This window comes from Neltuma alba, unplaced genomic scaffold (genome assembly GCF_004799145.2).
Source record: "Neltuma alba isolate B1F8T4 unplaced genomic scaffold, ASM479914v2 tig00011212_pilon, whole genome shotgun sequence".
Taxonomy (NCBI): domain Eukaryota; kingdom Viridiplantae; phylum Streptophyta; class Magnoliopsida; order Fabales; family Fabaceae; genus Neltuma; species Neltuma alba.
The window spans coordinates 62353-76403 of record NW_021635936.1 but is presented as its reverse complement, the minus strand read 5'-3'; the positions used below and the strand labels follow the sequence as shown (position 1 = coordinate 76403).

Sequence of the window (14051 nt, the reverse complement as noted above, 5' to 3'; positions counted from 1 at the left end):
AGGGAAAAAAAGAACAGTAACTACTGATACAGAAGAGAATATTACAGTCCAAAGAGGGGGCTTGGGGGGGGCGAAGAGTTGATTACAAAATGACCTAATTGTTGTGGGAGTGTGTGGGGTCTAATCAGTAATATGATAACCCTCCGAATTGTCAAAGTGTCAGCCACATTCTTCTTAGTCGGTTACTCTCTCTTTCCTCTCTTCACCCCTCTATATATATATACAGACACACACACAACTACTTTCCATTCATTTCCAACACTCTCCATCATCAGCTCTGTATATATTCTCACAGACTCTGATATATAGCTTAATTAGCTTGCTTCTTGTTCCCTTCCATGGCGGATGATCAATTTCAGGCTACTGGAAATTGGTGGGACTCCTGTTCAAGAAATGTGAGATTCGAATCCCAATCTTCTTCCTCAAACCTCACCACCTCCTTCGTCCCCAACTTCACTTGGAACAATATGGATCATCATCATGACCTCAAGCCTGGCTCTTCCATCTCTGATTCTCCCATGATCATGGGCTTAGGCCTCTCCTCAAACCCCATGGATTGGAACAATCAACCCTCACATAATAATCTCCTGTAAGTTCATCATCTTCATCTTTCAATCTATTAGATACTACCAGCTGTGTCATGCTAGGTTAAAGTTTCTGACTTTTAATTTCATTCTGCAGAAGAGCAGAGAATAAGGGGGTCTCCGATGGCCGATTCAGACCCATGCTTCAAGAGAATCTGGGTTCTCAAGAAAGTGGGATGGGTTTATCTCATCATCAACAAGTTGAGTGGAGAGAGAAACTATTGTTTTCAACAGATTCATCTTCAACTACGACTGAGCAGTACAGTACTACTTCCGGGGATAGTATAGTGACGACCAGCCAAGGCTTAGCTTGTAGTTTCCACATGGATTCTAATTCTTATTCTGCTGCAAATCCTTCAATATTACAGGGAATATTAGCTCCTGAAGCTTCTTCTTCCTCTTCCTCCTTCGACAATAACCACAATCGTGCCTGCTTCAATAACTTTCCCTATGGATCTAACAATAATGATCAGCTAATGGCTTCTAATTGGCCTAAGGTTTCTCAGTTTCTTAGGGCTTCGCCGCCGAAACAAACCCAACATCACGGTGGTGGTTGTGGTGGTAATAGCCAGTTGCAGTTTACGAACAACACAACCTTCTGGAACGCTTCTGAAGCTCCTCCTCATCATCATCATCAAGCCGCCATTAAAGAACCTCGAGCTTCCTTCTTCCCTTCCCTGCAGCCTCCTTTTCACTCGCCGAATTTTGATGCACAATCAAAGGTACAATACTTTTTGTTTTCGCCTTCTTAATTAAGGAGGGGTTTTCTTACTTAAAAGTTTAATTTTTTTTTTTTATATGATGTGAAGGTAAGGGCGTAATCTCAATTATCTCACCATCACCTCACATGGTTGGTGAATCTAGAATTTTTATTTTTCATGGCTTTAAAAAAAAAATCCTGATATTTAGAGATATTATGTGCATACACATAAATATATGCATTAATGTTACACAACATTGATGATATTCGTTAAGGCTTAGGGTTGATGCGCAGTAATCTTCTTGGATTTTGAACTGATCAAAAGGGGTTATTATTTCAGTTGGAAATGGCAATAAAACCAAAAAGAAATAAAAATATAAAAACAGAACGTCACACACAAGCCTTTTTTGTCAACCTCAAACTGAAATTCTGTTAGACCTAGTTAGCTGTGAAGATTTTTTCCTTTGACATATAATGTCTGTCATGTCTATAAAATTATCAGTCTAACAATTTTTTTAAAAATATTTTCATCATTCTCTCATAATAAAAGTCAGTTTATTTTTATTTCATGGTATTACTTATGTTAAGTAGAATAAACTAGCTCTTTTACTCTCAGTTAATTTTGGAGATATGCATCTTTAAAAAAATTGTGAGAAAGAAAAAGAGTCTGATTTACTTATTTTAAAATAATGGTATTGCAGAATATTTGTGGAGGAAGAGAAACGAATAGTGTGGGGAAGAAAAGTGGTGGAGAAGCAGCACCAAAAAGGGCGAGAAACGAAACCTCATCGACTTTGCCACCTTTTAAGGTATTTAATAATTATTATTATTATTAATACCAATCATAATTAAGGGCGACGAAACTTTTTAAAATTCAAGTGCTTTAAACTTTCTGGAATTACATTTCGTTTTTTTGTTGTTGGAGTCGATATATAAACAAGAAATAACTTCGAATGTTGTCAGGTGAGAAAAGAGAAGATGGGGGACCGGATTACTGCTCTTCAGCAGTTGGTTTCGCCTTTTGGGAAGGTAATTTAATTTAATTAATTCCAGCTTCTAAATTTATATATATACCATTAATTAGATGATTAAATTAAAAGGATCTGGTTGGCTAAAATAAAAATTAAAAGGATATGATATTAATATGCTATGAAAAAGATAGAGGTTGGGTTTTATACGCTTTATAATACTTTATCATTGGACCACTTTGAGATTTATATAGATTATCTGAAAGTTACATTCAAACTTGATGAAGATTATATATTATTGGCCACAAAAATATGTTGAAAATTTTTACTTCTATATACAATAATGTTAATTAAAACCTTATAATATCTCTCTCAAACTTTTATGATATTTTCGTTTTGAGTCTTCATCAGATATATTTTTCATCTATATCATACAAATGCAAGGTTTGAAATTATGGAGACTTCAAAGTGTTCTAACTTCTAATAGCAAGAGAACTAAAATACTAGTCCTATAAAAAAGTTTAAATAATAATCTCCCGTTGATCATTTTATTATAACCTTACTCTAATTAATGACAATCATAGTACTTCATTAATTAATTATGGATTAATTCAATTCTTTATTAACGTGTGGTTATAATTTTTGTCAGACTGATACAGCCTCAGTGCTGTCTGAAGCCATCGAGTACATCAAATTCCTCCATGAACAAGTCTCTGTAAGTCCCATAACCATATATATGCATATATATATATATATATATATATCATCAAAAGCTAAAATTAATATATAGAAAACTTGGACTTACACACCCACGCATATATATAAATATATATTCATCTCCTTTTGTTTTATTGTCGGTTATAGGTTTTAAGCACCCCATATATGAAAAGTGGAGCTCCGCAGCACCAACAGGTACTTCACATAGACGTTCCTCCATGTGTGTGTGTGTGTCTAATATAATAGAATTATTATGAAATTAACATAACATATATAATGATGAAAATTGCAGAGTTCTGGGAAATGTAAGGACGGGGAAGCCCTAAAACAAGACCTGAGAAGCCGAGGGCTGTGTTTGGTGCCGGTTTCAAGCACTTTTCCAGTAACTCATGAAACCACTGTTGATTTTTGGATGCCAACTTTTGGAGCCACTTTCAGATAGTTAATTCCTACGAAATTTTTATTACCTAATTGATAGGTAGGTAGATATATTCTAAACAAAGAATCTTATGATCTTTGATTTAATTAACACATTTGTATTTATTTATGTTATTAACTTGAAGCTATTTTGTCTTAGATTGAATCATCTACGATTCTAGAAAGAATCTTATCATCAGGTCAGATTGGAAATGATGAAATGATAGCGAGGAGGAACACTAAAGAAGGACACAGAGGCCACACAAATTTGTCAAGTTGTTGATTGTGCTCATGGAAGAGAAGAACGGAAGGGAAAGGAGAGGAAAGGAAAAGAAAAGAAAGGAAAAGGAGAGTGTTGGAAAATGTGTTGAAAGAGAAAGAAAAGGAAATGACCCTCCAAAAGAGAGGCCTTTGTTGAGCCATCTGCATGCAGAATGATGCAACATTGGGACCATTAATTATACTTCTTAACTTGTCATTATAGTTGGAGAATCATGCTTAATTAGGGGATTAATTATAGGAAGAGATTAATTAATCAAAGGGAGAATTGTTGTTTTATATTTAGAAGAAGAAGATAAAGAAGGTTTGATTTTTATTGTTACTAGTCTTTGATGAATTGATTAGATTTGTCCATGGCACTTGATGATGATATATTGTATGCTTTTGATTTTGATTAATGAAAGGAAACAAGAGAGAAGATTTGATTTGAAGGAATAATGGAAGTTGAGAAATACTAAATAAATGGATTGGACATCTCACTTTAAATTGTTTTTTTTTAATAATGTCGTTCGAATATGTGATGGAAGTGGAGGTCAGAGGGTGGCCCCCCTACCAAAACCCCTCTCAGATTTTTCATTAATTTGCTATATAAGAGAAACTAACTAATAAAATGCATCCAGATATCATTACACTCACTCTTACTCCCTCTAGTGCTGTATTTGCACATAACATAACTTTACTGATTCGTATAATCTTATTTATAATATATATATGTGCCTGAAATTTAAATAATTTTTTTCTCTCTCATTGCATGTTATATCACTGTATTGATATATATCTCTTTCATATTTTTTATTCATTTTCTCTCCCACTCTCTTCATAAATAAGAATATTTTTAAAAAATAAAATTTATTTTTTACACATTTATTACCTTTAAACAATTTAAACCATTTTTTAGTTATATAATTTAATTATTTATATCTAATATAGAGGATAGAACCAATGCAAATGGAGTACTTACAAATATTGCGCCTGTCATATATTTAAGTGTGTGTGAAGAAAGTTATATACTCATTTAATGTGCTTATTTGATTATTTCTAATCAAATCAAGACGTGTGAATTTTTTATTATAATTAATATTATTAGTATTAATATTTTATTAAAATCCACATGTTTTAATTTGATTGGATAAAAATATCTTATTCATATAAGCTAGATGCCTTTTTTTGGTGGTACTAACAAAGTAGAAAGATAGATATATAATATTGTTGCAGATGCTTTCACACATGCTTTTGCTCTTTATATCGAGTGGCCATTATAGAGAGGCCAAGCTATGCTATAGTATATAATGTATATATACTTTGCTAATGAAATAAAAGTAAATATCATAATAATAAGAAGAAAAAAGTTAGACGAGAGAGAGTGCTAGAGCCTAGCAGAGAATAAGAAAAATCTCTCGTAGTCTTAGAATTTTAAAACTTGCTTCAGTTTTTTAGTTTTTTTAGATATATTGGACCATCTCTGAAGGGGGAAAAAAAGAAAAGCTTTATGATCAAGAGTCACTTTCTTCTTTAGCAAGATTTATAGTATAAGTTACTACTTCTATTTCTTTATAATCATTAACTTTGGAAAAATATTTATATTTATATTTATTTTAAAAATTCATTATGTTCTGGTCACCTAGAAATTAAAGTGTCCTGCATATTTGATTATAAAATTTCTTTCATTCTTTAATTAGTGATCAAAGAAACCTTTTTTTCCCCCTTTCATTCCTTTCGAGGTCAATTATAAGAGCAATCACCGTTAACCTTAGCTTTGGAGATGTTTTTTTTTTCAATTGACAACTTTAAAAAATATATTTATATAGATAATTTCAATTCAAAGATAAGAAAGTCAATTGAATTCAAATTCTTGGCGTCAACTTAACTCAATCTAAACAATTAAGTGGATATTGATGAGGAAAGCATTTAATTTAATTTAATACACAAATATCATTTGAAAGATGATAGAAGAAAACATATAATTTATATAAATGACCAAAAAATTATATATAAAGACAACATCAAACTTCCACTTTAATTTGTTAATTTTAGTTTCCTAACTATCATCATATATATATATATATATATTATGATATTTAAAATTAAAACACCACACAACTAGAAATAGTAATATATACTGCATGTATATAGTATGTTTTGGCATGTGTGAGACTGTGAGTTTGAGATAATTCTAACTCTACTAATTCCTTTTGTTTTTTCGTTAATTATTACCTTCTCAATAGTAGCAGAATCATGTGGGTGATATGTTAAAGTAAATAAGCACACTTTTTTTTTTTAATGGTAGAAGGGTTCCTGATTTATATATGTATCTGAGTATATATTATGGTTTTCTTTTTTAAATGGTAGAAGGTTTTCTGATTTGTGTGTGTGTGTGTGGGATTATATATTATGGTTTAATTTTTTTCTGACTTTTTGATGAGCATCTTCTTTATCCATGACCACGAGCCCTTGTTTCCCTGAATATGCCACTAGCTTTTCAAATAACTATAAAGAAATTAACTATGGGTTTATCTTAATTAAGATTGTTCGGATACTGTTTCCTTTTCTAATTTTTAACTATGATTAGAACATTGTTTCTAATAGTTTATTTCTTCTAATGCTAAAACATGATTGCCAATCATCAATGATTATCATTGATAACAAACAGCATATAAACTAAAAAACAATAAAGCAAAGAGGAATAGAATCTTCAGATTGTTATTAATTAGGCCTATAGGTCATATGAGATTCCATAATTTCATCCTTTTTTCTTCACTTTTTATGCCACCCAGCACAAGTCTCCATAAAATTGTTAATTTTAATTTCTTGACTTCTATTTAATTAATATCTGTTAATCATGTTAGGCTCACTTTTACATATCTGAATTTTATTAGTTTTATCCATTTTCCCAAGCTTTCTGATGTATTTCCAGTCTTGACATAATCACTTCCTCTCATCAAGAAAAGAAAAACTTCCTCTGACAGATCAAAGAAATAGTTGAGCTTTTAATAACAGACTGTCACAATAATAATACTATTATAAATAACTAATTTAATTAATTTTTTTAATATTTATAAATTAGTTATTTAGTTCTTATATTAAGAGGGGAAAAAAAACTGTTAGAAGCTGACCATTAGTTATTCAAACATGTACTATAAATGCCTAACTGTCATAATAAATACTTTGACATAGGACATAATGAAAAAAGGAACATATTTATGAGATTAAAGTCTCGTTTGGATTCACATTTGAAATCACTTATAAATAATTTTTTTTTACATACTTATCTTAGATTCCATATAAATCATTCCAAACCGATGCTTATTAGGGTTTAATGTAGAAGACCACTCAGGAAGACAATCTAATAATTAATCGACGAAGATACAAATTAAGGCAGAGATTCCATTCCAGTTTTTCTGAGCTTTGGCATGTGCATGTCAGAGGAGGGACTGTTGATTTAAGTTTTGAAGAGGACGACTAAAGTCCATCCATTGGAATCCAAAACATCGAAAAAGGAGAACAAGAACTTGCCTCAGAAATTCATGGTGGGCGTCAAGAAACGACGACGACGGAATTAGATGCTGCAGAGTCATAAGTGGAAACTCATTGATATATTCAAACTAATGATAAGAAGAGGAAAGAAATAAAGCAGAACAGAGCTGGATAAGAGTACCAAAAGCCTCTCTCTGTGAATCACATCACATGGCAACAGTGAAGAAGAGGAGGAAGAAGAAGAATGTTTCAGAGTATTTTCTTTTCTTTTTGTGACAGATGCCTACTTATAAGTCGCCTGAAGTCTCTTCTCAGTAGTACTAGTTTCAAGAAAATATCACACTGAGTTATATGTTGCAGAAAAGAAAGTTTAGTGTTTTCCAAGTTTTCAGTAACACTTTATGCTGAAATAGAGAAAAGGAAATCCATGAAGAGGGGCTTAGAAAGATGAAGCTGGAAGAACAGAAATGGAGAACAGAGCAGTTATCAAACTGCAGGTTACCGATAAAAGTAACCACTAATCGTATACTCATAATATATAAAATTACTTTCATTTAAGTGCGACTATTTAAAAGGGTAGAAATTGAGAATGGGAGATATCAACCAAGTCAATTACTCGCATTAATCATTATACTACCTCCGGTCCTAATTACAACACCTAGTTGACTAATTAGAAGAGATTACGAAAATAAGTTAAGTTAGTTATTTGTAATAAATAGGTGTTGTCTTTTTTAAAATATCTTTGCTAATAAACTATATTGGCTAGAACTACTATTATTAGAAGGACTACCTTGAAAAAAGATACATAAATATGAGAGACAAAGTGGATTGGAGATTTATATTTAGGACCAAAATAAAAATAAAATAAAATCTTATATTAAGGATAAGAGGTAGTATTATAGTACATAAAAAGGCCGTAGACCGTTGTCAATGTAAAAAAGAACAAGTGGATATTTTTGGTTTCCAAAACAATGAACAGTGGAAATTTATGGAGTTATTAGCGATCTGGGCACAAATTTCCGTAGGGAACAAAAATAAAAATTGGGCAGAGCCCAAATTTGCCATTTGCATCTGGTTTGGTCTGGCCCAGAACGCTAGATCCAAATCCAATTCCAAAGATGTCCACAAAGATCGAGTTTGAAAAATATCTTACGCTTGCCTTCCCCGATGAACCATTGAAAGCTCAAAACAGAGCCTCCCATTTTCATTTTGATTGTTTTTTTCCCGAGTATTTTCTGAATTGTTTCTCGCCTTGATCAGAACAGGGTACATGATGGGTGTTGCACAGTGCACACAATAAATTTCTTTTTCACGTATTGGCATTAAAAAACTCAAGGGAGTACAATTAATTGAAGGGACAAAGATATTTGAAACCAATGAAGAAAACAAGAAAAGCAAACTTTCCTAATCAACAAACGGAAACCACCATGAATCACGCATACAAAGCTAGATTCACGGACATTATTATTGACAAGCATATAGAAGAATGCAAATTGATAGATTCTGGTGCTACGAAAAAAATTGGGCAAGAACTTTGAATTAAGGCAATGACTTTAATCTTTGTTCCTTTGATGAATGTTATGTCTATGTTGACTTAACATCATTATGCAGATCCCTTGAGCTTCTTTGTGATGGCGGCGATGTACTTCCCTTGGTGGAATGCTTGCTCCAACTCAAGCTCAGATGGCTGTCTTGATCCATCACCGGCATAAGTCCCTGCACCATAAGGACTCCCACCTTTCACCTGCTCCATCTCAAACATGCCGGCGCCGAATGTATATCCAATGGGAACAAATATCATGCCGTGATGAACCAGTTGAGTAATAGCAGTCAACCTGTTATAGTTTCAATTTTCCTTAACATCAATATCTGATATTCTTATATTAGATCAAGTCAATCGTAAAGTATTATATAAGCATGTCAAAATTTGACTAGTTTATGTGTTTCTTTGTGAATGACTTGATTTACGTAAGAAGTTTTAAACTACAGTATCTAATAGAGGCTCTTACGCTGTAGTCTCTTGTCCACCACCTTGCGAGCCAGTGCTGTAGAAGATTCCGGCAGGCTTACCTGCAAGCTGTTGTGTTCTCCATAAACCTCCAGTTGCATCAAGAAAGGCTTTGAATTGAGCGGCCATCATTCCGAATCTTGTTGGGAAGCCAAAAACAAAGCCATCAGCCTCAGCGAGTTGATTGGGTGTAATTACTGGTACATCACTCTTTGGTGGCGCACTCATCTTGCCAAGCACCTCGTCTGGCAGAGTCTCAGGTACCTGTTCACAAGTTCTTTCAAGTTAGTTGGGTTAACTCGTTTTCTCAGACCACCTCAAAATTAGCAAGAAAAAAATTTGACACTGCAGAAATAAGATGAACAACCACATCCGTTTATTGGAAGGCAGTGGATCCTGCAATGTTAGGAGCCTATTATATGTTGCTATGAAAGAAAAATGAGGCCACAAGCTTGGCAAGAAGAAGTTAATAGAACTATTTAAAAACTCATGGACAGCTTGACTATGTGGCCACAATGAAGGAACAAAGCCAGCATAAATCGTACAACCAAAACAGTGAAGGTCAGAAAGCAGGAACTACAGTATATCAAATTAAAAGCCTCTCAGTATTAACTTCTGTCAGTAGAATCACAGCCAGGTTTACAAAATCCTAAGCCCTGGAATTGATTTCATAAGCTAAGAAGATTTGCAGTGCATGCATTAACGTCATAAGTACTTGCCTGCCATAATTGGGCCTCAACACCCTCCACAGACGCAGCACCTTTCTTTACTTCTTCTGCTAGTTTCTCTACATGCCCATACATGGAGTAGTAACTGTACAAGCAATGCAAATATTACATTTTGTACATACACGTACAGCTTGCAGAAGCTTGCACAATAATTTACTTCAGTGATGAAATCGGAAAGACAATAAAAATAGTAAAAAGAAATAGAGCAGACCAGAACTGTTACCATTTTCAATTTGAACATTTAGTTGACACCAACTAATTTATGTCGTCTTTGTCAATTGGAAAATGAAATCATAAAAGCTAATGACATAAAGCCATTTTGCTTACAGGATTCTCCTTTTCTTCTTACTTTCTCTAATAAAATAGCAAACAGATAGGTTGACAAAGACAAACCCTTGTAAGGTTGTGTGGACTGGATAGTTTTGTGGACTCAACTATCTGTTCAAAAAGGGAGTGATTGTTTGAATCTTATTATAATCTATCAACTATTAATGTATTATTGATGATAGGGTTACAAGGTTCCCACCTCAAGGCATAAATAAAGAAAAGGAAACCTAAGCAATGTAAGGTCACATAAATACGCATCAAGTTAGGCAGAAGTTGAAAAGAATGCACCCAAAGAACTGGTTAGAACTGTGTCTGTTTTACTCTTTGATATTATTACACATCCCTGTGCCTTTAGATATTGTTATGTATGTATTCATATATATGTACTATACGCATTAAGTATCAATATGACCACCGCAAGAAAAGCATTACAGTTCATACATGGAAAGCAGAATATTGACAGCAGTGGACATAAGGTTTGAATGACATCAGATTACTGTTGTTTCGGTATTTGCTATTAGAGACATGTAGAGACATGGGGAACACTAGCAAAGGGTGATAAATATCATTTTCAATTTTATTCAGTAGTCTATTTTCAATTAACGATAAGCGTCTTCTACAAATGACAATGCTTGTTTTCAACGCCCCTTCATAAGGACAAAACTTCGCAAATAGGACTGAGTGTCATTATCCTGCACTGCAAAGGAAGGATTAATTGAAATCTTCTACTGGTACTTACAAGTCCAAAAACAAAATACGGAAGCTTTTTGTAAATAAAGCAATAGGAATGAGCGCTATGCTTCAGTAACTGAACCTTTTTAATTAGCACTAATTCTATTAACAGGGTTGCCAAAGTGGCTCGACATCAACCCAGTTAGAAGGTTAGCAGGTGAAGTGCCAAATGGGTTTCCATTGTGTCTACTGTTATTCCAACTATGCAGATATTGATAATGTAGACGGTGAAGTTTACATTTAGTTAACATGATTGGTCCCAAAATATATTTGATACATTTTTGAAAAAATAAGACTATCATGGTAATTAATTTTCAAAGACAAAATTGATTGCAAAGGCGAGCAATATGGTAGTTAAATACAAAATTGAAGCAAACGAAGAAATGGATGATAAGTGTGATAAGCATGTTTTTTGCAGGCGATGATTCTGACGACTGCCAAAGAAATGCGGAACAATCTAAAAAAGATCACTAGAACTTATGAAAAAGACAATTTCTCCTAAACTTATTCTTCGGATTCATGAACCAATTAGCGACAGACACAGTGGCTTACGCGACATTCATGGCTCGCAATTCACATCCCAAAATGTCGGACAAGAAAAGGCTATGCTTCCCCCACTGTTCAAGTTAACCAATCTCAAAACGAAGCAGAAAAACAACGTACTTCAAAAAGGAATGTATCAGATCCAGGAAAACTACACGTTGGTAGATCAAATCCAAGATCGTCGATGAGCAAGATGAAAAGCAAAATCTCACAGAATAAAGAGCGTAAATCAGCGATTGAAAGTAAAGATCAACAAGTCGACTCAGCAAAACTTCAAATCTGTGATTACACGAAAGTAATTATAAACGTACACAATGTAGACTTTGACCGCCATTGAAGTGTTCGTGTGTCTTCCTCTTTCTCTCTCGATGGTTCTCTTCTCTTCTCTGCTTGACGACGCTAATGCTGACCAATGCCGAAATGGTGTGGAGCACAGGACGTATTTATAGTTGCACATCACAGAGTAATTATTATTATTAATTAATAACCACTGTTTTGTAAATTAATTAATTTAACTTTCTAAAATTTGTATAAAGAATTAAAATGATTGATGATGATAGGGTGGTGTCAGCTTCATCATCATTCCAGAATTTGTCAAATTAAGAAGCTTTTTTTTAATTAAAAAAAGTCAAATTAGGAAGCTTTTCTTTTGGAGCGAGAAATATTGGATATATTTTCTATATAGATAGAATTTTAATAAAGATTATCCAGTCAATTTGTTACAATCTGATGATGTACAAAATTTTAAATGTACATTTTTATTTTATAATTACTTTGAATAAAATGCCTCCAACTTGAATGTGATTTTTATTTTAAACCAAATTAGTGATATTCCGTTTTTCTAACTCTTAATATTTTTTTTTTATAAATCACATTCAAGTTGGAGGGAGAATAAAAAATTTGTTGAATAGAATTGAGAATAAAAAATGAGGCGGATTATATATTTTATATATTACCAAATTACAATTGACTAAAATAAATTACGTTGCAGCGTGCTGGTTGGGTTTGACCCTGTGGGGAGGACAGCTTTAGTAGGATAATGATGAGATTTTGACGTCATCTGAATTTAAAGACAAAAACAAAATCATGATATGTCAAAAAAAGTTGAAAGGCAAAAAACAGGCATCAAGTTTTGTGGGATGGAATTCACATTTGTCAACATCTAAAACCGTTAATTTTTGTTTTTGATGTATGAAATGATGCTGTCATAATGATTTGGATGGCGTTTGGCTCTATAGTTTTAAAAAAAAAAAAAAAGAAAAAGAAAAAGGAGAATGTTATTGAGTGATCTTGCGAAAACAATGGCAATGTCATATAATTATGAAAACTCTTTTACATATTTATAGATTTATAGTACTAAGATGAAGATATGTTTTAGTATAAAAAAGTTTAAAACATCTACTACATAAATGCAATATGTTATCATATAACATAGGACTAGGTGTTTAGATATTGATAACAAAAACCATTGTTTTCGAGAAGCCTATGTTCCGGTCAAAAAAGATAAGCCTATGTGACTTTGTTCTGTTAAGACTATCAACTTTGTACATGGACTAACAATATTAATAAAATGAAATAAAAATATTTAATTAATAGAAAAATGTATAGATATTAAATTAAAAATCAAGAGATAGTATAAGTAAGTACCTGTAAAATGTTTTTTTTTTGTTACTTTTAATTAATTGCAGTGAGATTAATGGCTAATTTGAAATGACAATTAAAATCTTTAAAAACAACAAACAACTTTTTAATTATAATTCACGGAATAAGAAGTAAGTATATGAAAAGAGTCTTATTCTAATTTATATGAAAGTATTTATATTACCATTAATTCTTAATATAAAACCTCATTTGACTTTTATTTTGATCTTAAATATAAATCCATAATCCATTTTATCTCTTATATTTATTTATTTTTTCAAGATAGTCTTTCTAATAACTGTAGTTGTGACCAATAAATTTGATTAACAAAGATATTTAAAAAAACACTTATTTATTATAAATAACTAATTTAATTTATTTTCTTAATCTATTTAAATTAATTGACTAATTTTTATATTTAGTGCTAGAGGTAGTATTAAACAGCTCCACACAAATGATGGAAATAAAGATGAAATATGAAAGAGGATGTAAGAGGTGAGGTGTAGTGAGAGGGCCAATTAATGAAGTCCAATTTGCAGGGGTCAATAAAATGCAACATACTATTTTTTTTTTTTGGTATGCACTGGGGTATCCATCAGAACGAGCCCAATGACTAATCCCTCGAGTACTGTCGGGCCCATGATGGGGGTGACTCTCCCAAACACACTTGCTCCATTCCTATCCCTCCAGGAATCGAACCCTAGAGGTGATGGTTAAGGGAACACGACTCCCTTACCAGTCGTGCCAGCGTGCGCTGGTAAAATGCAACATACTATTGGTTGTCTTCCTGTCTTGCCATATAAGTGGCAGGATTCTGGAAAACGGGTCAAAGGCCATCATATTGTCAGGATTCAAACACCAGCGTGGCCTCACCCACCCACCCAACATTGCCTTATTTTAATCATTCATTTCACACTACAACTTTAAAAAATG

The 14051-nt window shown here is 32.8% G+C and overlaps 2 protein-coding genes across 2 annotated transcripts; one reads left to right on the top strand and one right to left on the bottom strand.

Annotated features, from left to right (window-relative positions):
• Positions 1-230: 230 nt before the first annotated feature.
• Positions 231-4096, top strand: LOC114762349 (transcription factor bHLH123). The gene is made up of 8 exons (XM_028951814.1): positions 231-589; positions 682-1306; positions 1986-2093; positions 2248-2313; positions 2902-2967; positions 3117-3164; positions 3262-3447; positions 3547-4096. Exons 1-7 carry the CDS (start codon positions 339-341, stop codon positions 3409-3411), a joined length of 1314 nt encoding a protein of 437 aa, XP_028807647.1. The 5' UTR covers positions 231-338; the 3' UTR covers positions 3412-3447; positions 3547-4096.
• A 4331-nt stretch (positions 4097-8427) lies between these two features.
• On the bottom strand, positions 8428-11888 carry LOC114762336 (probable NAD(P)H dehydrogenase (quinone) FQR1-like 1). Its single transcript, XM_028951801.1, has 4 exons — positions 11789-11888; positions 9867-9960; positions 9149-9411; positions 8428-8974 (listed from the first exon to the last, which is right to left on the bottom strand). Exons 1-4 carry the CDS (start codon positions 11809-11811, stop codon positions 8743-8745), a joined length of 612 nt encoding a protein of 203 aa, XP_028807634.1. The 5' UTR covers positions 11812-11888; the 3' UTR covers positions 8428-8742.
• Between the last annotated feature and the right edge of the window lie 2163 nt (positions 11889-14051).